This window comes from Amphiura filiformis, chromosome 8 (genome assembly GCF_039555335.1).
Source record: "Amphiura filiformis chromosome 8, Afil_fr2py, whole genome shotgun sequence".
In the NCBI taxonomy this organism is placed as follows: domain Eukaryota; kingdom Metazoa; phylum Echinodermata; class Ophiuroidea; order Amphilepidida; family Amphiuridae; genus Amphiura; species Amphiura filiformis.
This window is the reverse complement of record NC_092635.1, coordinates 2,177,217-2,202,138: the sequence shown is the minus strand read 5'-3', so window position 1 is coordinate 2,202,138 and position 24,922 is coordinate 2,177,217. Positions and strand designations below refer to the sequence as shown.

The 24,922-nt window shown below is 35.3% G+C and overlaps 1 protein-coding gene across 1 annotated transcript in view; it reads right to left on the bottom strand.

Annotated features, from left to right (window-relative positions):
• Positions 1–274: 274 nt before the first annotated feature.
• The window catches only part of LOC140158502 (NAD(P)H pyrophosphatase NUDT13, mitochondrial-like), a 119,361-nt gene continuing 94,713 nt past the window's right edge, over positions 275–24,922 (bottom strand). Inside the window, 1 exon segment of the mRNA XM_072181603.1 lies at positions 275–2,605. Within this exon segment, the coding sequence (XP_072037704.1) occupies positions 2,438–2,605 (168 nt within the window). The 3' untranslated portion in view covers positions 275–2,437.

The following is a 24,922-nucleotide window of genomic DNA, read 5'->3' as shown; positions in this document are numbered from 1 at the left end:
GGAAAGAAAGGATTTATTGACTGTTTTATTGATTTTTCACTACTTAAATGTCAAGTACTATAGACATGATATACATCATTTTAAAGCTAATTTCAAGCAGAATATTTTGGTTGAATATCTCAAAAATGATGATTGGCGACATCCGGGCTCAGTTGTGGCGAGGAGTCACATATATTTGAAATGAAAAATATATCACATATTTATTATTCATAATTCAGCTTTCCAAGATGATTGTGCAAGTCCTAGCTGATAAAACAAAACTGCACACCCATAATTGATTTGAAATGGAAAATATATCACATATTTTATTATTCATAATTCAGTTTTCCAGGTAGTACATTGTATTCAAACAAGTTTCTATAAGTTAAATTTTATACGTTAGTATATTTTGGTGCACTCTTCTTTCTATTTTTTCAGTGCTGCTGATTAAAAATGTTCCTCTCTGAGACTGCTAAGTAATCGGTTGGGTGCCACCGTAGCAACCTAGCATCCTTGTGCATTTTGAACAAAAATGACACAATATGGTTATACAGAGGACAACAAATTAAAATGCTCCAATATCCCTTCAAAGAATATCAAATTATTCTCAATATGACCTATGGTTCGGAACTTATGTGTTGCAATAGGTCAAGGGCAATTTCCACTTGTACCTGGGTCAAAAATCACAGTTGCTCCAATTTTTGCGAAAGTTATATCAAATTGCTCATTTACCCAAAGTAATTCATAAAATGAATAGTTTGCACCATCTACATAGTAAAGTTACTGAAATAGCAAATAAAAAAGTCAAACACAAGCAGCTGTCATATGATCCTATTGAGATATATTGAACCATGTAATTTTGGTTATAGTAACTCATCAACTAGACATTGAGTAATTTCTTTGAGTAATTTTATGGTGTTTTCATGTATATTTTATATGTTTTTATGTCTTTTAATGTAAACATTGCAAATGTAATATTTCATGTAATTTGGCCTACGGGCCACGAATTTGAAATAAATTTAATCTGAATCTGAATCTGAATCTGAATTGGAGCTAGTGTAAACTACCGTAAAACCTCGTCTACAAGCATATATTGTGTTTTTGATGAAAGCTAAATTAAAACGAGACAGCCGTAAATATGCCAATACTATAGATTGGTCTTACAATAGTACTTGTTTGTATATGTTTGTATCGGTAATTAATTTGCTTAAACTCCATAATATTATAATTTTGTCGACGGATGGCGTCTGGATTAATTTATCTTTCATCAAAAGCACTCTATATGCTGTAGACAAGGTTTTACGGTACTCTTTTTTTCTGAATCCTCTTATGAACAGTTTGCTGCAACTTAAATGAAAAAAGGCGCTTTTAAAACAAATTTTGACCTCGGTGCAAATTGAAAATTGACCCTTGATCTGTTGCGGCAAAAAAATTCAGCCACAGGGAAACGCATATGTGTACATCCATATCAAAACGATGCACTTGTCGGCTGCTACATGTGTCTCATTTCACATAACAGCTAGGAATAAATACCAGACTCATATTAAGTGTGGGTCACTTCAAATCATCCCAAGTCAAATTGTATAAGAAATATTATCTGTATTCCTAAACCATGTGACTTGGGATAATTTGAAGTGACCTCCACTTCGGAGATGAGTCTGGTATTTATTCCTAGTTATTATGTGAAATGAGACACATGTAGCAGCCGACAAGTGCATCCTTTTGATATGGATGTACACATTATTTGGAATCCTTGTGCCTAGACAAATAATTTGATATTGTTTAAAGTGATATTGGGGCACTTTTAGTTTTGACCCCTGCATAACTCTGTGGGGTCATTTATTTTAAAGTGTTCAAGGGTACTTTAGTGCCACTCATTCTGAATCTTAGAATAGAAAACACCAAAACAATGTGCAGAGGACAATGCTGACAGGTTTTTGGATTAATGGACAATTCAATATTTACACCAGGGAAGTGGGAGTTTAATGGGGGATCTGAATTTGTTGGTGATCTTGAGGGCAGAATCTGATTTTTTGAATCGAACCAATGAAAAATGGAGACAGAGAAAAATGGGAAAACAAGGGGGAATCCAATTTTGTTGTTGTCATAACTCCTTGGCATAAATATTGAATGATCCCTAAGCACCAGACTATTTTAGATTGTGATATTTAGCAAAATTCATTCCAATGATGCATAACTTGATCTACACTTGTCATTGGATACATTCATGAGACTTTTGTAAGGTACAAACCAAACCTATAGAGGGATAATTTTCTTGACATTTTTCATCACAAATATACTCCAATCAATCCATTAGCATTTCCTGTAATTTGCAAGATTTATGCTCCCGGACAAAACAAAAGTTTTTAATTCTAATTTGCCAACTGACTATCATGGCATGATATTTCTTTTCCCCATCAGAGAAGGTCCATCCTATATATCAATATAATTATCAAAGTCATTTAAGAGCCCAATTCCTTAATAGTTGATGAGCAACAGCTTGAGTGGGTGGCAGCCATATTGGGGGACCTTGTTGTGACCGTCCACCTGCAACCCCAATTACATCTTTAACTTCATCACGATGTAACCACCTAGCATCTTCAATTTCATTGACATCCAGAGAAACCTGCAGAACGAAAAAAAAATTAACAATGTTGTTTAACTAGGTGTAAGAGCCAGATGAGCAGTTGAATATGCGGTGTAAGTGGGGGGGGGGAGGGATTGCCAAGGGGGCAAAAATGTTTCAAAGTCCTTGATCTGATCAACAGCCTCATCACTCTGATTTACATCGTTGTTGGTGAGATTTTGGTATCACATACAATAGATCCTATTTTTCTCATTACCATCCTGAAACTTGACATTCAAAATGGATGTATATCTGGAGAAATTGGGAACATGCTATCAATATCTTTAGATGCTCATTGCATTGCATTGTGGGTAGGTTCAGCAAATTTCACTTTGATGATATCTGCATGGTCATGCACAAAATATCTGTAAGCTATAATAAGAAGGATTACATCAAGATGTTTGCAGTTAATACGACCTGAATTCAAGAATTTTATGCCAGATAGACCAGTTTGGAAAGCCATTATGGCAGCCCAACTTCAAGAGTCATCCTTAATTAAAGGATGTCTCCGGCAATCACAACATTAAGCCTTATATGCATAACAATTTTCAAGCACGAATCATGTGGTTTTATTTGAAACAAACTCATATTGACCATAAAAATGAATAAAAACAGCCGGCTCTCAATTCCTGCGCTGAAATTGTCTAGTGCAATGACGTCATGGTTACTGGTGCTCAATTGTTGTCAGCCTTCACTGTATTACTAGGACGTCATTGCACTGGACAATTTCAGCGCCCAGGAATTTTGAATATCGCATTTTGAGAGAGTAGACAGCTGTATTAATTCGTTTTTATGGTCAATATGTGATTCGTGCTTGATGATTAATTTTTAATCATATATGGCATAATGTTGTGATTGCCGGAAACATATCCTTTTAGCACTCGGGCTATAGTTATAAAATAGTGATAAAAACTAAAAAAAGCATACCAAAAAGAAAAAAACAAAGGTAATTTGTTTCAAGAAAAACTTGTCATTTTACAATTGTCTTGTAGACATTTTTAATACCAAAGGTGGTTATTTTGCACATATTGTACACTGGGGAAGCTTAATTGCAATTTCCTTTGATACCCCAATGAGCAAATTTGATTTCAATCTTAAAATATGGTAATGGATACTGCAAAGTAAAATAACAAATAATTTTTTAAAAAAGCGCAATATGACAAATATATAAGTAAATGGCATTTGATTAGATGGTTATAAAACGACACCCTCATGCGTATGTTATCCCTGGGGACAACTCAGATCTATACATTCAATTATTTCAATTAAAGCCTGGTAGAACAATGGTATTGATAACATAGGTAAAGTACAATATGACAAGTAAATGGCATTTGATTAGATGGTTATAAAACAAAACCCAATGCCTACGTTATCCCTGGAGATGACACAGATCCATTCAATTATATTGTGCTTGGATTAAAGCGATGGTAAGATTAATTCTACGTAGGGCGTAATTAAGCATCGGTTTCACATTTCATTTTCCTGTAGATAACGAAAAACACAATATCTATGTAATATGTTATCTACTTACAGTACTACTTCACATTTCTTTTCTTTTTCTTTTTTCTTTTTGCTCAAAACATACAAAAAAGAAATGTATTTGTCTGGTCTCTATTATCATGATTATGTAAATTAAGTATAAGGCTAATAAAAATGGACTCCTTGGTTCCAATTTCATACTTTTTGATCTGGGACGAGGAGACTATTCCATTATTCATTATTTTCATTATTTTCTTTAATCTCGTAAATATTAATGGTGGGAGTCAGCACTACAACTTACATTCATGAATAAAACATGTTAATAAACACATGGAAAGTTTATGACGGTAGCATACATCATTGGTAACTCTTTCAAAATTTGTTGGCAACTTGAATCAGCTTTGGGAGTGCAAGAAACATGGTGGTGAATGCTTAAAATTTCATTATTACATGTAATACTGCATTATGCCCACTGATATGAAACTTTGTTATAATGATCAGGAGAAGTGTGACATATTTATAACAAGTTGGGTCTACAGTACATTTTCCTCCAGGAATAATAGCAAAAAATTTAAAAAAACATAGGCTAAAAAGAAAAATCAGTGCCGGTGGGAAACCAGAACCAATGAATCAACTTTCATTGGAGTAAGGTGTTGAATCAAAAAAAAAAAAAAAAAAAAAAGCTGTGTTCAACACATTTTATGATTTTACAATACAATAGAACCATGAAACATTACAGGTGTTTTCAACAAACTATCAGAAATAACTAGAACAATCTGATAGCATTACGGTATATACAAGGGTCATTCAAAAAGTACTGCCTCCACCCTCATATCTCAGCTTCAGTAAATAGTAGCCCTTTCATTTATTTTTCATGATTATAACATTTATTTTAAATATTTTTTTCAATTTATCCGGGGAAATGAAAATTGGGTTTCAGTATTGTGGACATGGAGAACATCTGCACAAAGGATATATATTAACTAAACCAAATTGAAGTGACTATAAAAACACTTAAAACTTTAATATTGCAATTGCATTAAATGGGGGAAACTAGGGGGGTCTAGATGTTGAGAGGAGGTAGTGGATACTTTGGATCCAGAGATGTGCTGTAAACTTCTTGTATAGTTTTGTGTGTAATAAGCCCAACTGTTTCACCGTAGATTATTTATTATATCTGTGGATTAATATGTCAAATTTGGTGCCAAAATAATTGCACAAATTTTCTCTGTGCAAACACACCTTCATGTTTATGGTCGGTTGCTGTATACTAGAGTTATAAACGTTTAAAATGGTATCAAGACTTTTGGGACACCCTGTAATATGGTAAATTTCAGATAGAATATGGTTTATTACTTTCATAAACTAAAATGACATCTTTGATTGTAGGTAATGTAAACCAAAGCCTACATATATATTTCTCTCTTTTAATGTTAACCTCATATCACATTTCTTCAGTTCCTGTTTTTCTAGGACGATTAAATAGAAGAATGTTAAACAAAATGGTTTAATGTTGTCATAGCTCCAGACAATTTTAACGCTGTTGGGTAATATCCCGTCTGCAGAACAAAGTAGACAACTAGAAGGAAATACAGAGTGTATCTAAATAATTGATACGCCATCAGTATTGAAGTTTTGATACCACCTGGAAGACCTGCTCTGACCTACATTGACATTCTGAAAAATGACACTGGACTGGAGGCAGCAGACTTCAAGACAGCAATGGAGGACAGGAAGTTGTGGAAAGCCATCACAGTTTGAGGACACCACTCGAATTAAGCAAGTAAGCAAGTAAGCATTGAAGTTTATTGAAAGGCCTGCTTCTAATTCTGAATGCAACATTGGATCATATTGAAATGACCACAATTGATAGTTATGACAATTCAATATATCTATTCACAAACTATGTGGATCAAGTTCCATTTTGATGTGGCAGTCTTATCCACTAGAAACTGTTGCATACCAATCATTTTGATACCACCTATACAATTCCTCAGTATGCTTTGAAAAGCCCCAGTGGAAGGTGCAAGTAAGTATAAAGTAAGTAAAAATAAACCATCCTAGCTCCAGACAATTTTGATGCTTTTTGGTTATAACAGTCTGCAGAACAAATAAGTCAACCGAGACTACAAGTCCACAAGATTCTTTGAAAGGTCCCAGTGGAGGATAAAAATAAGTCAAAGCAAAGATCAAGCCATCCTGTTTTCACTGGGGAACAAAACTCATTTTTCGCTTTACAACATAACTCAAGAACCACTGGACCTATATCTGTGATTTTGAATTCTTCCAGAGGATGGTTAAAGACATTCCCATGACCCAATGGGGTTTCTGACCTTGGTATGTCTGGTTTTTGTACACATGTGGCAAGTTGACCATACTTTGCATTGGGATTGTGTGCAAATATCTGATGTTTTCATCCTATTATTTAACATTGAAAACATCGAGACTTAGGAATAAAATTAATGCAGTGGGACAATATGAATGTTTCCTGTAAGAAAATCAAATATCAGTCATAAGTCTCAACTATTAGCTCGTTGGCTGCAGTTTTAAAATGACCATTTTGTGTGTGTTGCAATGGGGACTTTGCCTCTAAAATTAGGTTATATTGGTCAAATTTCCCAATCATAGTGCATTGTAGGAATGCCTTTAAGCCTCCTCTGGAATTCTTCTACACACTCGCTATGAAATGATCAATGCAATTTTTGCCAAAGCTCACTGTCATTCGCAAGATCTCTGAACTACCAAATCGCAACAGTTTATAATGCTGGTATATACAAGATAGGAATAAAAGTGCAAACATGTTTCTCAAATTTTCAGACACAGTCAGGTTTACCTTGTAGACTGAACAAAATCAAGGTACTGAATTCAACCCAATTAATGACATCACATGACATAAAGAAAATAGTAAACATTCTCAGTCATCCAGTCGTTAGAATCACAAGGTTTTTGAATTAAATCACATGACCAGCCCAGCAGGTCAGTTGTCTGATGAAGTCTGATGGTTTCAGACGCAACGTAGCAAGTTGCAAAAAATGTAAGTGCCAGTATTTGATTTAAGGAAGTCTAATACATCCACTCTGCAACCTCCATTATATTGTGCCAAGAGATTATAGATGGTCAGATATATCGGGAACTGAAATACATAGCAAAAACTTATTTAATGTATATAAAGCGCAGCTTTCTCCTGCGCATTGTGATACCTCTTTTGTTGCTCTACGATATCATTTGGTCGAGTTATGGTTGCTTGAGTGGCTTCAAGTCGGATTTTGAAAGTTGCACTTGGCTCCTATTCAATAATAATAATAATAATAATAATAATAATAATAATAATAATAATAATGCATTTATAATGCGCCATCTATCTAGACAACCTATTCCGAGGCGCAAACATTGAACAATTAAAAATTAACACACAATTATAAAAACAGTCACATATAGAAGTCAATTGTCATAAGCAATCTTAAACAGATGAGTTTTTAAAGTCTTTTGAAAATATCAAGTGAATCACAAATATGCAGATTTAAAGGAAGCAAGTTCCAAAGTGCAGGTGCACAAGCATAGAAGGCCCGGTCGCCAAATGATGAAGAAGTCTGTGGAACTGAAAGCAGATGCTTATCCGATGATCTAAGGTTACGTGATGGAATATATAAATTAATAAGTTCACTGATATAAGAAGGTGCCATGTCATGGAGCGCTTTCCAGGTGATAAGAAGGAGTTTGAAATGAATGCGATATCGAATTGGTAACCAATGCAGACGTTGTAAGACGGGTGAAATATGGTCAAATTTTCTAGTCCTTGTGAGCATGCGTGCAGCAGCATTTTGAGCCTGTTGAAGTTTGAGTTGTCGTTCAGTGATTCCATATAATAAAGCATTTCCATTGTCAAGACGTGATGTGACTAAAGCGTGGACAAGCCAAATGCGTTATACTGTGACCAATAAATGACCATTGCTTTTGTCCGCCAAATTCAAATGAGTATGTGCACCTTTCAAAATCTGACTTGAAGCCACTCAAGCGCCCATAACTCGACCAAATGATATCGTAGAGCAACAAAAGAGGTATCAAAATGCACAGGAGAAAGCTGCGCTTCATATACATTAAATAAGTTTTTGCTATATATTTCAGTTCCCGATATATCTGACCATCTATAATCGTTTTGATACTTTCTGGGTTGATTTTATTATTCACTGCATAACACATTACATAATGTGTCAATTTCTATGAGTTTCTTTTATGTATGTGTCATCATTTATTTGTCAAGCACTGCACAATAGGCAAATGAAAGTCAAATTCATTTCCAGTGTCCATTATTTCCCCACATTGAGTAGGATACATTTTCATATTCATTATTTTAAGATTTCAGTGCATAGAATTCAAACCAGCATGTGGTAAAGGATAACAGAAGTGCAGCGCAGACTCGGCCCTGATTTGGTAAAATGATCTAACTTGAAATTAAAATCGCTGTTTCGAGAAAAAGAGCTTTAAAGTTTGAACACTTGACGTTTTTTCTTTTTGAATAAAATAAATTATTAAACAGATCTAATGTCTTAAAAAATATATAAATCTCATTATTTGGTGGCATGGTGGTGATTTGAGGATGTCACCAATGGAAAGAGCACCCTCACATTACCCATGATATGGATTTATTTATTTAAGTTAGATCGTTTTACCAAATCAGGGCCGCGCTAGTCACAAACAATGTCATGATGTTAGTTGAGTGAACTACCCCCTATATATCCATTACAAATGCTGAGGAATAGTTTCAAATAGCTTTTGTTTCTCTAAAACTTGACAAAATATCAAATAATGAAATATTTGGAAATAATGAATTATTTGACTGACAATTTTCAGGTACCGGGTCGGGCAACAAGAAACTGGGAATCGACTTACAAGTTACATTACCCTTAATAGTATGTTCTCTTTTCTGTACCATGTGATGTCAATTTATAATGATAATAATAATATTTTAATTAAAATAATAATTATACTAGAATCATAGTTAGGGGAGCTTGAATTTTTCAAATATGCTAATTATTATTATGCCAACTTATATGGCAGCCTGTCTCTAAAGATGGTCAAGCTTTATATAACATCCACCCACCACAGGCTTTAACAAATAGGCTTGTGGACATTTTTAATCTACATCCTTTTTGCTTGTAACACACACTGTGACACACCATCTTGTAATAACCAGAGGCTGTGAACAAACAGGCTTGTGAGACAAGTAAGGGACGCACCATTAGATATTATCGGGGGGGGGGGGCTTGGGAGTTTTTTGCAAAAAAAAATTTTGCAAAAAAAAAAAATTTCTGCCTGACCCAAACTCCCTAGCCCCCCGATAATATTTAATGGTGCGTCTCTAAATGACATTGGTATTCAATTATTGTATCTTTATATGGTGGTCAACGTCACCTCTTTGCTTAAAACACACCATCACATGTTGTTAAGGTGGTTAACCTGTATTCTTACAGGCTTTAACAAACTGGTTTGGAGGCAAGTAATTACATTTGGCTAATTTCAATTTTTAGCTGTCAGGCTTTGCTTGTAACACACCATCACAACATAGTATTTTGCTTTATATAACCCCACCCACCATGAGGCTGTACCCCAGGGCTTTAACACAAAGGCTTGTGGAGACAAGTGATTACATTAAAAATCATTATACTTAGTTCTCTGAGCTGATAGAATGAACAAATTTTAATCTTTATCCAGAGCAGCCAGTGCGCACATAAACATTGAAAAAAACATAACCAAAACAAACCAAAACCCAACAGTACATCTAGCCGGATTCAAACTCATGCGCGTATTTTTTGGGGGGCTTTGGGGGCGCCAGCCCACCGGTGAAAAAGTAGGGGTGGCCAAAACGAAGGGGTGGCGGAAGAAGAAGGGGCGGCAAACGAAGGGGCGGCGGAAGAAGAAGGGGCGGCAAAAAGAATTAGTAAAGAAAAAAGGGCGGAAAAAATTTTGATAAGTATAAAAATTTAGAAAAAAATGTTGCTTTTAGGGTGCTAGCGCTTATAATCATTTTTTTTGCTCTTCACTTTTTCAAACGACCGAAAAAAAATTGGGGCCAACTTTTCGGGCTGTTGATGAGGAAGGGGCGGCAAAATTGAATTTCCTTCAGCCCCCCGGGGTAAGAGCGGCCACGGTACGCCACTGGAACTGGTGAACTTCGTAATACTAGCATGACACTGACTCTAGCCAACTGAGCCTCTGAGGTACACTGTAGAAGAGCAGAAGATAAAAATCTATAGGTATTAGGTTTGAATGATGTTCATTGCATTCCTAGACAGAAGGCATCAGAACAGTGATTACATTGGTATTCATGCAATTATTGTATCTTATAACACACCATCACTCATGATCACTGGTTGTTAAAGTAGTCAACCTTTTTTTTTTTTGTATAACATCCACCCACCAGAGACTGTACCCCTGGGGCTGTAACAAATAGGCTTGTGGAGGCAAGTCCATATTGGTATTCACTTTATAGTAAACATGCGGTATGGATAAAGAGTTGCTTTGGCAGAGATAAATATCTGCATACATCACTGTTTTATAGAAGTGATCAACCTTTTTGTTTAAACACACCTGCCACATGTTGTAACACACAGGCTGGCATCCTCTTGATTTAGAGACATGATTTATCTCATAGACCACTGCAAATCCTGTATGCCATTACAACCAGGGCTGTAGCAAGCGGGGTGGCCGGGGATGCCATGGCCGCCCCACTTTTTGAGAAATTTGTTATCTTTTTCTTTATATCTTTATTTGTATATTTGTAATTTGTGATGGCCGTTCCACATTTTTTAACCTTGCTACGGCCCTGATTACAACTGAAGTAATTAGAACAAGATTTTTTTATGGTGTGGAGTGTGTGGGGGTGCATGTTTCCGAGGGGGGGTGTGTGTGTGTGTGGGGGGGGGTGTGTGGGGGTGAGTCTGTTCAACAGCACAGGGTACACATATGTGGCAACTAATAAGTATTAATGTGATCCTATATAAGAATATAGTTGAATTTTGGCCTTAATATTAAAATTACATTAAAAAATAGATGTATAAACTCCGGCCCATGAGATTGAGAGTTTCTATCAGAATTAAGTCAATTTTGTAATTTTAATATTCTTAATGGATCAACGGCAGCACGGCACAGATCCGATTACATATAACACTATAAAGCATACAGCGCATCACGCTTATTATAATAATTCAATGAAAATTGTCCACTCTGTAATGTGTTTTTCTTATTGTTAATTGCAATTGGCATGATAAATAAGGCAGATGTATGGTACACACCGACATCGCCCGGTTGATAATAACATTATACAGCAGAGACACTAAAATGAATACCCGGGATCGATTTACGTGAATGTGCTATGCACGATTTGATATTCAGACAATAAATCTTTGGATACCAGGATAGAAAATGATGAATATCTCCCGTAATTGATTTAGTCTAAAGAAACCAGATTTGGTTCCTTGCACTTGAATATATGTGTTGAACGGATATGATAGTCATTAGCTTGTGTCTTGAGAAAGAAGCTTGCGTCTCGAACTCAAAAACTTACAAAAATTTTTAATTTTATATGTGCCGAACTATACTAGTGCTCTGTAGGCTAGCTCCACTCACTTGTGCGTGGAGGCAGTCTAAAAGCTGACCATTGACCTCATCATCATGGCGTATACATGCTCACTCACACACAGAGAGGTCGATTACCAGGCTATTGTCAGTAGCCTTAGTCGGAGTGTCCCTCGGCTCATTATGCATCTTAAAGGTCGGAACAAAATGGTCATGCGTGGCTGTGGATTCAACCTACCATGGCAATTTCTGCCATGAAGATATCGGGGCGATGACACTGTGTGGTACACACATGTCCTACCTAAAGCTGCAGGTGTCATTACAATTGTTTATCATCAGATTGGCTTTTCTCCTGACAGTTATGACAATTGATACTAAGCATTATTACATGCAATCAAATTTTCAGATTAATTTTGCTTTTGTAACCAATACTAGTAATATTACAATCTGATAGGGATAGCCTGCAGATTTTCAAAACGAGTACTTTGTGACTTGATCCCCCTGCTTTATTCAAAATTTACCAAATTTATGTTAAATTCATTACAACATATCAATTAAGCTGTAGTTCAAGCAAACATGTGCAATTAAAAAAAAAGTAAAGATTAAGTTAGTTTGTGCCATAGCAATGCTAACAGACGGCCGGAGTGGCCATCTCTTTTATTTTCCCCTGGTCTGATCTCATCTCATCCCCGAATACATACCCACCCATAATGATAATGATAATGATAATGATAATGATAATGATAATGATAATGATAATAATAATGATAATGATAATAATAATGAAATAATAATAATAAATAATAATAATAATAATAACTTAAGAGGAAAAACCGTGACATGATCGACGGGAATTATGTAAATAAACATAATTTTTAACCAGGTTCGCCACCGCTATTAATAATAAAGGAGACAAGTAGAAAAAGTGATCCTGTCTGGGAATCGAACCCAGGACCTCAAGTTTACGTACGAGACCTGTTCCTTAACCACTGGGCCACGGGAGCTTCATGATAAGGCTGGTTTTACCAAAATTATTACAGAAAAATCAAATTCAGTTTCATAAGGAATTTCATGTTGCCAATTTTTTTATGAAAAATCCCAGACTTCAACTTGTTTGAAGGTAATACATGCTGATGGGGCAAGGAACCTTACTAATCATCCCGTTAAAAAAAAAAAAAGTCGGGTAAAAGTGTCGAAAGGTTAACCGAGATATTGATTCCTTTCAAACATGCACAATTTGTCAAATTGCTTCTCGGACACAAACAAGGAGGATAGCCTGATTTCTTCTGTCATGACCTTTAGAGGAGCATTGTCTGAATTCTCCATCTCTTTATCATCTATTTTTAACATAAAGTAGAGTAAATGTGTGCTAAAGGTTACCCAGGAGGTTTACCTAGATATTGATTCCTTTCAAATTTCAATCAATTTGTGAAATTGCTCCACATGAACAAGGAGGATGTCCATTTCTTCTAACAAACCTTACAGGAGCATTGCCTGAATTCATCCATCTCTTCTTCATCTGTTTTTTAACATAAAGTAGAGCAAATGTGCCCTAAAGGTTACCCAGGAGGTAAATGCTCCACATGGACAAGTAGGATATGTCATTTCTTCTAACAAACTTTAGAGGAGCATTGTCTGAATTCATCCGTCTCTTCCTTCTTCATCTGTTTTTTAACATAAAGTAGAGCAAATATGTCCTAAAGGTTACCCTGGAGGTTTATATATATATTGATTCCTCTCAAATGCAATTTGTGAAATTGCTCCTCAGACATAGGAGGATGTCCATTTTTTCACACATAAACTTTAGAGGAGCATTGTCTGAATTCAACCGTCTCTTTTTCATCATTTTTTAACATAAAGTAGAGCAAATATATAACCTTAAGCTAACCCTGGAGGTTTCTTATATTGATTCCTTTCAAATGCAATTTGTGAAATTGCTCCTCAGACATAACAAGGAGGATGGTCCATTTTTTCACACATAAACTTTTAGAGTATTGCCTGAATTCACGTCACCCATCTCTTCTTCATCTTTTTTAAAAATAAAGTGGAGCAAATGTGTCCTAAAATCCTCTCAAACACAACTTGCCAAATACATGAACAAGGAGGATGTCTATTTCTTTGCACATGAACTTTAGAGGAGTATCATCTGAATTCACCAATCTTCTTCATCCATTAAAAAAAAAAAAAATAGTAGAAGAGCAGATGTGTCCTAAAGGTTAACTCTCTTCACGCGGGTGTCGACTGCAGACGACATGTTTCAAATTTTTTAAAAATTCAAAAATTTCATAAATGTAAATTTTCATGACCATATTTGGAATCAGCATGAAAAATGCATTAAAATGAGTACAAACAAGCCTAGTATTAATTCAGTGGTTCTTAAAGGGGCATTTCGTGATCCACAGCCTCATCCCCCCACTTTTCTCAAAAAAGTTGAGATTTTTATATCACTGGAATACTCTGGCTACATAATGTTTATGTACAAACTATTTCTTGCAGAGTAATGCGTTTAGCAAAGATATCATGAAATTTGAATTTAGTTCTGGTGCACCAGAACGAAATTACAACGTATTGTCTATGGAGCAGTGTAATACACATAATCATGCATAACTCGCAAACGCAAAATCGGAATCAACTGAAATTTTGGGAATATGCTTTTTTCGTGGATATGTACTGAAAAATGTCATAAAAAGAGGATGCTAGGATCACGAAATACTCCTTTAAGATAGCTCTTGATATTTTGAGAAAATATTTCAAAACTTGGAATTTTTCCGTTGAAGCGCATGGCTAGCATGCAGAGTATTAACAAAGTAGATATTGATTCCTTTCCAATGTATTTTGTCATATTGCTTCTCATACAAGGAGGCAATCTGATCTCCTCAGACATGAATAGAAAGCAGAACAGCAAACACAAAAACGTTTTTGAAAACATTGGTAAAAAGGTTAGAAAAAGTTTCCAGGAAATGGGGTTATGAAACATTTTAAAACGTTTTTGAAAACATTTGTAAAAAGGTTAGAAAAAGTTTTCAGAAAATGGGGTTATGAAACATTTTAAAAACATACAATTTTGAAAACTTGCTAACATAATCAACAACAACAAATCAGCTTTTATATAGAGCCGAAACATGATCAAAAAGCATCAGCGCTGAACAAAAATAAATTTTGAACTACAGAACAAACAAAGCAGCATGAAACATGAGGGAAGAATTAGTCCGGAAATAAGTTTTTGTTTGGCTCTTGAAAGACACTGTGGTAGAGTTTTTAATAGCAATTGGTAAGGTGTTCTATATCATTGGGGCAGCATTTGTGAAGGCACGATCTCCTTGAGCAGTTAAGTTTCTGTTGACTACAAGTCAAGGTTGATCACATCCGGAATGCAGGTTGACTAACGGAATGTAAATTTTAAGGAGTTCAGTAAAGTAAGTGAGGGCTAAATTGTTCAGGCACTTGTATTCGCTGTTTGGCCGGCAACCAGTGCAACTCTCGAATCAGAGGAGAAGTGTTCTCACGTCTGCTTGCCTGGAAAATGAAACGTGCAGAGCGGTTCTGGATCTTTTGAATGATGTTATTTTTAAATACTTAAAGTGTTAACAAATGTTTTCAAAGTTTATTTTATAATAACATGTTTGAGCAACATTTAAAATGTTGTTGTAGTATTTTACCCTTCAAAATGTTTGTTGTGATCTTACTTTAATGCATGAACTGTTTTTTTGTGAACAGGCTATAGGGTGGCTATAACTATATTGCTGCAGCTATCATATTGATTACTCGAAATTTAATTTGTGTCTCTCAGACAACAACATGAATTTGACTTTCTCTGCTAAATGTCACCCATACATGAGGAAAAGTATGTTAACGATTTCAAATCTTCCTACACAAGTCTCCAGGTGTTCACACATCAGGTATGTTTCCTTTATCAAACTAAAGGTTCTCTATTTAATTTTTTTAAAACTTAATTCCCTTTTTGGCACGCTGTCAGGAAAGGATAGAAGTTTTGTCTGGATAGAAACTTCTTTAGGATTAAATGTTACAAATCACAAAATGTCACAAGTATTGCACTTGCCTATGTTGGCTCTGAAGAGATATTGCTTTATGCTGAAAGTAGATATCTTCACTTGCCTATGAGAAAACTGGTGGATCTGTTAAGTATGTTTCTTAATACTTTGAAGTGTTTCATTCATAGCATTGTTCCTAAAATTATTTAAATTTTTGATATAATATCTCCAAAAAAACATGTTATTGACTGGGAGGAGGCAAAAATCGGGTTGGTACAATTTGTGACCCTACTTCTCATACCCGACTTTTCATACCCCACTTGACCTGACTTTTTTTCATTACAATAAATCTGTTTAAATACCGGGTGTCCCAAAAGTAACTTAACATTGTGAATTTGCCATAACTTGCGTTGGGTTAATAGTGTTGTTACAAAAGTTGCACAGTATGTAGATAATTCTTTTAGAAATGTTATGATACCAAACATTCCTATGTGGTCATGACCCTTTGGCATGAAATCAACGAGTATTTAGCGTACCGTAAAACCCACTTTTACAGACGCAAAATAAGTCTCGTCATTTAAGACGTGATAACACGATATAACGTATTATCGTTTTAAAATCTGTTTTGTTTAATTTTGCTGTGTTTGTTTGATTGTTTGTTTGTTTGTTTGTTGTTTTCAATGAGTAATCTTCATTTCTGTTTTATCTGGAATTTATATGGAAACTGTGTTTCTTTTCTGCGGATTCGATGAACAGTTGTACGCGGTACGTTGTTCTCCATTGAAAGTCGACGTACTGATCGTCTTGGGCTTTTCGCCACCGCTCTTCGTATGATGTTTGTAGCCGATCTTCCTGTTCTTCCACGTCCTGCCCGAGGTCATGAACAGATCCAGTTGATAGAAATTTCTGCACTAGTTGCTGGAGTGCATTTCGGCTGGGTGCATAATTTACATTAAAATGTTCCTTAAACTTTGCTTGAGTGAGTGTGTCCGACTTTGTCCCGGCAAAGAACCAAACGATCTGAATCTGTTGATCTATAGGAAATTCATCTTCACTTCAACTGTTTTAAAGTAAAGTTTAATATGGTCAATATATCCTAATTATAATCTAAAACAGCAGTCACGCTTACGCTAGGCCATCCGTAATCCATGAATGTTCATACCTAAATGTAACGTGTGCAGTGAGTGAACCAACTCTATTGTTCAGGGAAGCACATTATCCATGTGCTTGAACAAAGAACATATGAGCTTGCTTTTGTGGGTTTGATACACACATAATAGAGTCGCGCAGTAAGGTCAAAGGGTCATCAATGATGCTGTTTTTGGTATCAGAATAATTCTAAAAGATCAATCTATGTGAATATGTTCTCCATTTTGGTATGAAGTAGGAAATATTTGAGATATGGCAAATTCACAATGTTAAGTTACTTTTGGGACACGCTGTATTTCTATGAATACTTAATAAAGTGTAAATGAAGTCTACTGAACTGACAAGGCTAAATCAGTGTGATTAGTGAAAAATCATATTTTCGAAAACATTATTAATTTTATAAAACCTCGCTCTTCCTCGTTTCGCTGCCATAATCTCCAAACCAGCCGTTTATCTGTTTGTCGCATTAAGGTGGTATTTGAGGCATTGTGGAAGTGCTCTATGCATGTTTAAAATATAGACTAATTGAGTAGGGCAATGACTCTGGGATGTGCGGGAGCGGGGAGCACCGCTCCCAGGAAATGAGAGTCAAAATTGAGGAAATAATGCCATGGGAAGAAAAAAGAAAGAGAGGAAAAAGGAGGGAGAGAGAATGTTATATTCGCCTGGTTGATTTTTTTGTAGGGTAGGTTACAACAATGATTAAAACTGGTTATATTTAACAGCGTTTTATGGCATAAAATAACATAAAATGCCATTTTGATTTGTTCAAAATATTAGATACGACAGTAATGAATGACAATAATAACTTTGCACCATCTATTTTGAGGTCATTGTGTGAAATTGTCGGGTTTTGTTTTGGGCCTCGGTATTTTTCCTCGGGAGCTACGGCTCCCTCGGAAAAATACCTCAGCCCAAAACAAAACCCTCCGATTTCACACAATGACCTCAAAATAGATAGTGCGCAGTTATTATTGTCTAATTACAGACTCCGGGTGACAGTGGTATAGGCCTACCACAATCTACTGTCGAAGCCACATGGTTCAGCTATGGTGCGGTTATCGCTCTAGTTTATCAATAATCAATGAACCAATATGACTCGGAAGTGCTCATTATATGTAATATATAACATTTTTATTTAATAGAAAACTGGTTTCAAACTTGGTCAAAGTGTTCCAAATGACTTCCAGATAATTAATTAGTTAGCTGCCCTACTTTAGCTATATCTGCAAATTAGCTCATTAATTATGCAAATATGCAAATTAGAGGGCGGTTAGACGATAATTAGAAACACTTTGAAGGTTAAAGTCTGCAAAATAAAAGTACTATGACCTTTATGCATTGATTTTTAGCAAAATATTACATATTGATGAGGCTTTTCACTCATTTTAGCTCATTAACTATATTGACTAGCGGGTACTGATCCACGCTGAGTAAAGGGGCGATCACTAAACGGGTGGATAATGGATTTGTTGGACTGATTTGATGTCTAAACATGCTGTAATGAACTTCAGCCTCAGCATATCACAATAGCTGGCAAATAGAAAATTGCATAAATGTCTTTAGATGTTAAAATGTTTTTTCTATTTAAAAGCCGGCAGGGTAACATTTGCACTTAAACATGTTAATAAATTGAGAACATTTCAATCCAATAATGCGCATATATGCCCCCATAATCATGATAATGTCTACATGATAGGCCTACATCTGCTTTACATCTCAATGTCTGCTTTACATCTAAATATTTTTGCACCTAGGCCTAGATAAAAAAACATTCCTTCTTTATCGTTGAATAAAGAAATGAAAAAAAATATCGAAGAAAAGAAGAAGAAAAAAACCCAAAAAAAACAATCTTACTAGAGATGTGACGGTCATACTATGAATTCAAAAGTTACAAAAATGACAGAATAAAATGTTCCGTAAGTCATAACAGAAGAAGATCAAAAGAAGGTTAATTAATGCGGTTGTGGTTATGCCAATAATGGCTCGGCCCATTAAAAAGACAGTTCCGAAAATCATTACAAAAGATGCTCCCATCCCATTCCAAAAGAAGGTTCTAAAAGTCATCACAAAAGAAGGTTGATGTTTCAAGTTTTTTGTCAATATCGCTCCGGTTCGTTACCAAAAATACTGGCACTGTCAGGAGCATATAGCCAGCTTTCTTAGTCGAGGGGGGGGGAGAGGGGGATTTCAGGTAGGTTGGGGGACAAAAAATTCCCGGTTGCATCAATTTGACCCGGTAATTATCGGTGGAGCATATAAAAAGGTCTATACCGTTTTTTTAAGCGACTGTCATGACTGTAGGCTAGCCTACATCATGTTAAGTTCGAGCTTCCAAAAAAGGGCTTTATTGAGATATTACTTTTAAGGTATGTGGCCCATGATCGGGATGAATTTTGGCTCTTTGCCCCTTTTCTTTTCCTTTGCCTTCGCATTCCCCCCTCGGGTCCGCTCAAAATTTTCGGATTCCCCCTTGTTTTTCCGAATTTCTCCATTTAAAACTTAACATTCCCCCCTCTTGGTTCAACGAAAAATTTCGCGTTCCCCCCTCAAGACCCCAAAAAAATTTCGGATTCCCCCTCAAAACGCCCATTACCCCCCCTGTCGTAAATAACGATCACTCCCTAAGCAAACACTTATTGATTGGCTTGAGCAAATTAGTCCGGGCGATTTCTATTGCACAGGGCTCAAAACTCATCAATGCTAATTGTATCTGTATATCGCTGAACGAGGCTTTGAAATTTGCGATAAAAAATGCTTGAAAATGCTGTTATTTTAGTCGATAATAAAGGAAATGTGTATGGCATTTGTTCAATATTTGATTACCTACTGAATACGCTGCTAATATCTCACAAAACTTAAAAAATAAGTCAGGTCAAGTGGGGTGTGAAAAGTCGGGTATGAGAAGTAAGGTCACAAATTGTACCAACCCGCAAAAATCATATAAAGACTCAAATCAATACCAGGATGATCCGCAAAGCAATATAGATTTCACAGAGGGGGCGACAAACCATGAACAGAGACATTGGAATGTATTCTCTTGACCACATATATGACTCACTAATTAAGCACACATATCATAGGAATGAGACTACCAGTCCCAGTGGGAGATGCAGTGAGCCTGGAAAGCACCTGTGATCAAGATGGCATAACTTGTTGTCTAAAGCTAAGAAACACAAGTTCAAAACATTGGATTTGTCTATCAAAAATTTAAATAATATTCTTAACGTCTGCTAGAGAAGTCATGGATTGGGAAAGCACCAATCAATGCAGACAAACTTTAGATGAGCATTGTCTGAATTCATCCGTCTCTTCTTCATCTGTTGTTTAACATAAAGTAGAGCAAATGTGTCCTAAAGGTTACCCAGGAGATTTACATAGATATTGATTCCTCTCAAATTTGTGAAATTGCTCCTCAGACATGAACAAGAAGGATGTCCATATTTTCACACATGAACTTTAGAGGAGCATTGTCTGAATTCATCCATCTCTTCTTCATCTGTTTTTTAACATAAAGTAGAGCAAATATGCCCTTAAGTTAACCCTGGAGGTTTATATATATTGATTCCTTTCAAATGCAATTTGTGAAATTGCTATCATATTGATTACTCTAAATTTAATTTGTGTCTCTCAGACAACAACATGAATTTGACTTTCTCTGCTAAATGTCATCCATACATGAGGAAAAGTATGTTAACCATTTCAAATCTTCCTACACAAGTCTCCAGGTGTTCACACATCAGGTATGTTTCCTTTATCAAACTTCAGGTTCTCTATTCAAATTTTTTAACTTAATTCCTTTTTGGCACGCTGTCAGGAAAGGATAGAAGTTTTGTCTGGATAGAAACTTCTTTAGGATTAAATGTTACAAGTCACAAAAAGTCACAAGTATTGCACTTGGCTATGTTGGTTCTTAGGAGAGATTGCTTCTTGCTGCCTGCTACATGTGAAAACTGGTGGATCTGTTAAAGTATGTTTCTTAATACTTTGAAGAGTTTCATGATTAGGATTGTTTGTAAAATTATTTAAATTTTTGATATGTGGTCTGGAATATATCTCAAAAAAACCCCATGTTATTGACTGGGAGGAGGCAAAAATCATACACAAAAACTCAAATTCATCATTCATTCATTCATTCAATTTATTCACACATGATTTCACATATATATAGATAACAATATTTCCAAAATCATATATATATATATATAATATGTATTATATACAAAATTTAAGCATCAATAACAAAAACAAATTTAATTAAGTTGGTAACATAATGAAATGTATCTGAAGGATAATACAGAATTAAATGGTTATATTACAAATCACAATCGCAATTTCCGAAATTATATATAGTAGGACAAATTTATATAAAAATATTTACACCGCAAGATTATGATTAAATAGCAATTCAATTAATGATACAAATTTAATTTGTACAAAAAGTTAATTAAAGTACCAGTAACTCAGTAGATTTTGAAAACGAAAGAGAATAATATGAAAGGGTGAAAAAAAAAAAAAAACATGTGAAGGAGAGGCCAAATAAGCCCAAAGGGCTTTAAGGCTGGTCCCACCTTAGCAAATTTGAAAGTGAAATATTAGAATAGGGAGGGGGTGAACATGACAAGACAGAACAGTACAAGACAGGACAAGACGAGACAGGGCAGGGCGGGAAAGGATCAATCAGGACAGGGATAATACAATGCAGTACCAGTCAAAAACCAAAAAAGTTGACAATGTAGTGGATCGATTTCAAATAGGCCTATTTAAAATAAGCGCACGTGCACGGTACCGAGGCCTATAGCCAAAACCAACATCGGGATTTGACGGCAGTATTTGTTTAAAACATATTGAACTATTTATAAGATGAAAGAAAATGATATATGATACTTGAAAATTATATAATAGGTTTATTTTATTTAGATAAGTACTTTTTAATCAGGCGGTCCTTCAAGCTAGTTTTGAAGCTTAATATATTCTTTGAGTTTATTATATCTTTGTTTAATCCATTCCAGGTTTTAGGTCCAGATACTTTAATCGAGTATTTGATTAAATTAGATGTGTGTTTAACTGTAGTAAAATGCTCAGCATGTCTAGTGTTGTAGTTGTGAATGTCACTGTGTTTTAAAAGAAAGTTGGAGAATGATTTTGGAAGGGTTTTGTTCTCATAGCGGTACATAAAGAGACCTGTTTGTAATTTATTTATGTCAAATATATTTAGTGTTTTAAAATTATGGAAAGTTTGCTTTGTGTGGGATAGGTAACCAGAGTTGTTAATGATACGGATTGCTCTTTTTTGGAGTTTAAATAGTTTGTCCAATTTTGTAGAATTAGGAGAAGTCCATGGACAGTGGTTAAGGTCAAGGGTGTTGTCAGATATCGCCCATGCTATGTTGCTGTAGGATATGTAAGGCAGGATTAAGGTGTTGTAGAGTGAGAATAGTATATGTGTGGGTAAAATGTGACGAAGTTTTCTAAGAATCCCGATGTTCCTAGAAATTTGATTTGTAATTTTGTGGATGTGGTCTTTCCAGGAAAGATTTTTGTCAATTATTACACCTAGAAATTTTGTGTTATCTACAGGATGAATTGCAACGTTGTCTATCATAATGTGTGTTGGTGGAGTGGCGTGCTTTTGCTTTTGTTTTTGTTTGGTGAAATGGATGTAGTTAGTTTTGCTGACATTTAGGGATAGTTTGTTGGATTTGAACCAGTTTGAGACATTGACTAATTCTACGTTGAATGTGTTTATGAGAGTGTTAAGGTTTGGGTGAGATAAGAAGATGTTCGTATCATCGGCGAAAAGGACAAAAGAGACGATTTTGGATGAAGTGGGGATATCATTAACATAAAGAAGGAAGAGCAAGGGACCCAGGATAGAGCCTTGAGGAATACCACAAGAGACTGGAAGAAGATCAGAGAAATGTGAGTCAAAGGACGTGAATTGATATCTGTTACACAGATAGCTAGAGAGAAGATTAAGGGCTGTTCCACGAATACCATAGTGTTGGAGTTTGGTAAGAAGAATGTTGTGATTGATGGTATCAAAGGCTTTGGAGAGGTCGAGGAATATGCCAATAGTGTGATGATTAAGAGCAAGAGAGGAGGAAATATTGTTGTAGATATCTAGAAGAGCAAGATCAGTGGAATGCTGTTTGCGAAAGCCATATTGATTGTTGTGAAGAATATGAAAGTGAGAGAGAAATTTATCAATCCTATTGTAAATGATGCGTTCAAGAATCTTGGAAAAGCATGGTAGAAGAGAAATGGGACGATAATTAGAGAAGGCGTGGGGGTCGTCTTTTTTGAAGACAGGGATGACTTTCGCAATCTTGAGGGCTGAAGGGAAGACACCTGTAGAAAGGGATTGGTTGAAAATGTGGGCTAGGGGTTTGGAGATAAGGGGAATGATATGTTTAACAATGGTTGGGCTGATGTCATCGTAGCCGGAACTCTTGCCATTCTTAAACTTCTTGACAATGTCTAGGATTTCCCTTTCGTGGGTGGGATTGAGGAAGATGCAGTTAGTGTGTGGGTCCTTAAGGAAATCAGAGAAGGAAGAGGGAGAATGAATGTTTGAAGCAAGTTTAGGACCTATTTCAGCAAAAAAAGAATTAAACTTTGTGGAAATGTTACCGGGGTCGGAGATTTTTGAGAAAAAAAAAAAAAAATAGGAGGGGTTTTTCAATTTAGTTGTTTTGCCAAGAACGTTATTTATTGTTTGCCATGTGTTTTGATATTATATTTATAAGTGTTAAATTTATTTGAATAATAATTCTTACAGGAAATCTTAATCAGATGAGTTAATTTGTTTCTATATTTGACGTATTTAGTTTTATTTATTTCATTAGGGTATTTAATGAACGACTTGTAGAGTTTATTCCTAGTTTTAATGGATTTGATAATTCCCGCAGTGATCCAGGGTTTACATTGCTGGCGCTTTTTGATTTTTTTCTTAACTTTGGGGAAGTGTTTATCATATATATTAGTCAATTTATCTATGAAGACGTTATAGGATTGATCAGTAGATTGGTTATTTAGGACTTCGTCCCAATTGGTTTGATTTAGTTCAGACGTGAAAGATGTTATTGTGGTCTTAGTTATATTTCTTTTAGTATAGTAGCGATTGACTTTAGAATTAGGTACATTATTTTTATCGTTATTTATTATTTGGAATACAGGAAAGTGATCAGTGACGTCGCTAAATAGGATACCAGGAGTTATTTTATGATTCAAAATATTACAAAAGATATTATCGATTAGAGATGATTTCTTAGTGGTTACGCGGGTTGGTTTATCGATTAGTGGATAAAATGAGGAGGCATACAGTGTGTTGAGGAAATCATTTGAAACTGAGTGAGTGGATGTATTTAGTAAATCAAGGTTGAAATCACCACAAATGAAGGTTGGGAGGTGTTCTCTATTGATCAAGTTGATGGTAGTAGACAAATTAGTGATGAAGGATTGAGCACATCTGTCAGGAGGTCTATAAATGACTCAAATTATGGTATTTTTAGTCTCACTTTCGATTTCAATGAAAATTGACTCGTAATCTTGACTAGGGATTAGATTTAGATCATCACGAACCTTAAAGTTGAGATCGTCAGATATGTACAACCCTACCCCACCTCCTCTTTTCCCAACTCTGTTGAAATGAGCAATATTATAACCATCAATGTTGATAAGAGGCGGTAGGGCATTGTTATCATTGAGCCAGGACTCACTGAATGCGATAAGTGGGAATTTATGATTAAGTGTTTTTAAATAATCAGTGATATTATCAAGGTTTTTATTTAAACTGCGGGAATTGAAGTGAATTAAACTTAGATTAGAGTTATTAAGATGTTTAGTGCGTTCATTAAATGTGTCACTACAGTAATAGTTACATTTATCGTTATTATTATTAACTTCATAATTTTTATTTAGTTCGTCATCTTTATCATTATTGTCGTTTAGATCAAAGGGATTTATGTTAAGTTTTTGAAGATATGTAAAGGAAACAGTATGATCATGATTTAGCTGATTAATTTCATGCAAAAATTCTGCATCGTCAATGATATGATTAAAGGGTAAAATCGATCCAATACAGTATTTACAGTACCAGGGTTTGGAGATGAGAGTGTGA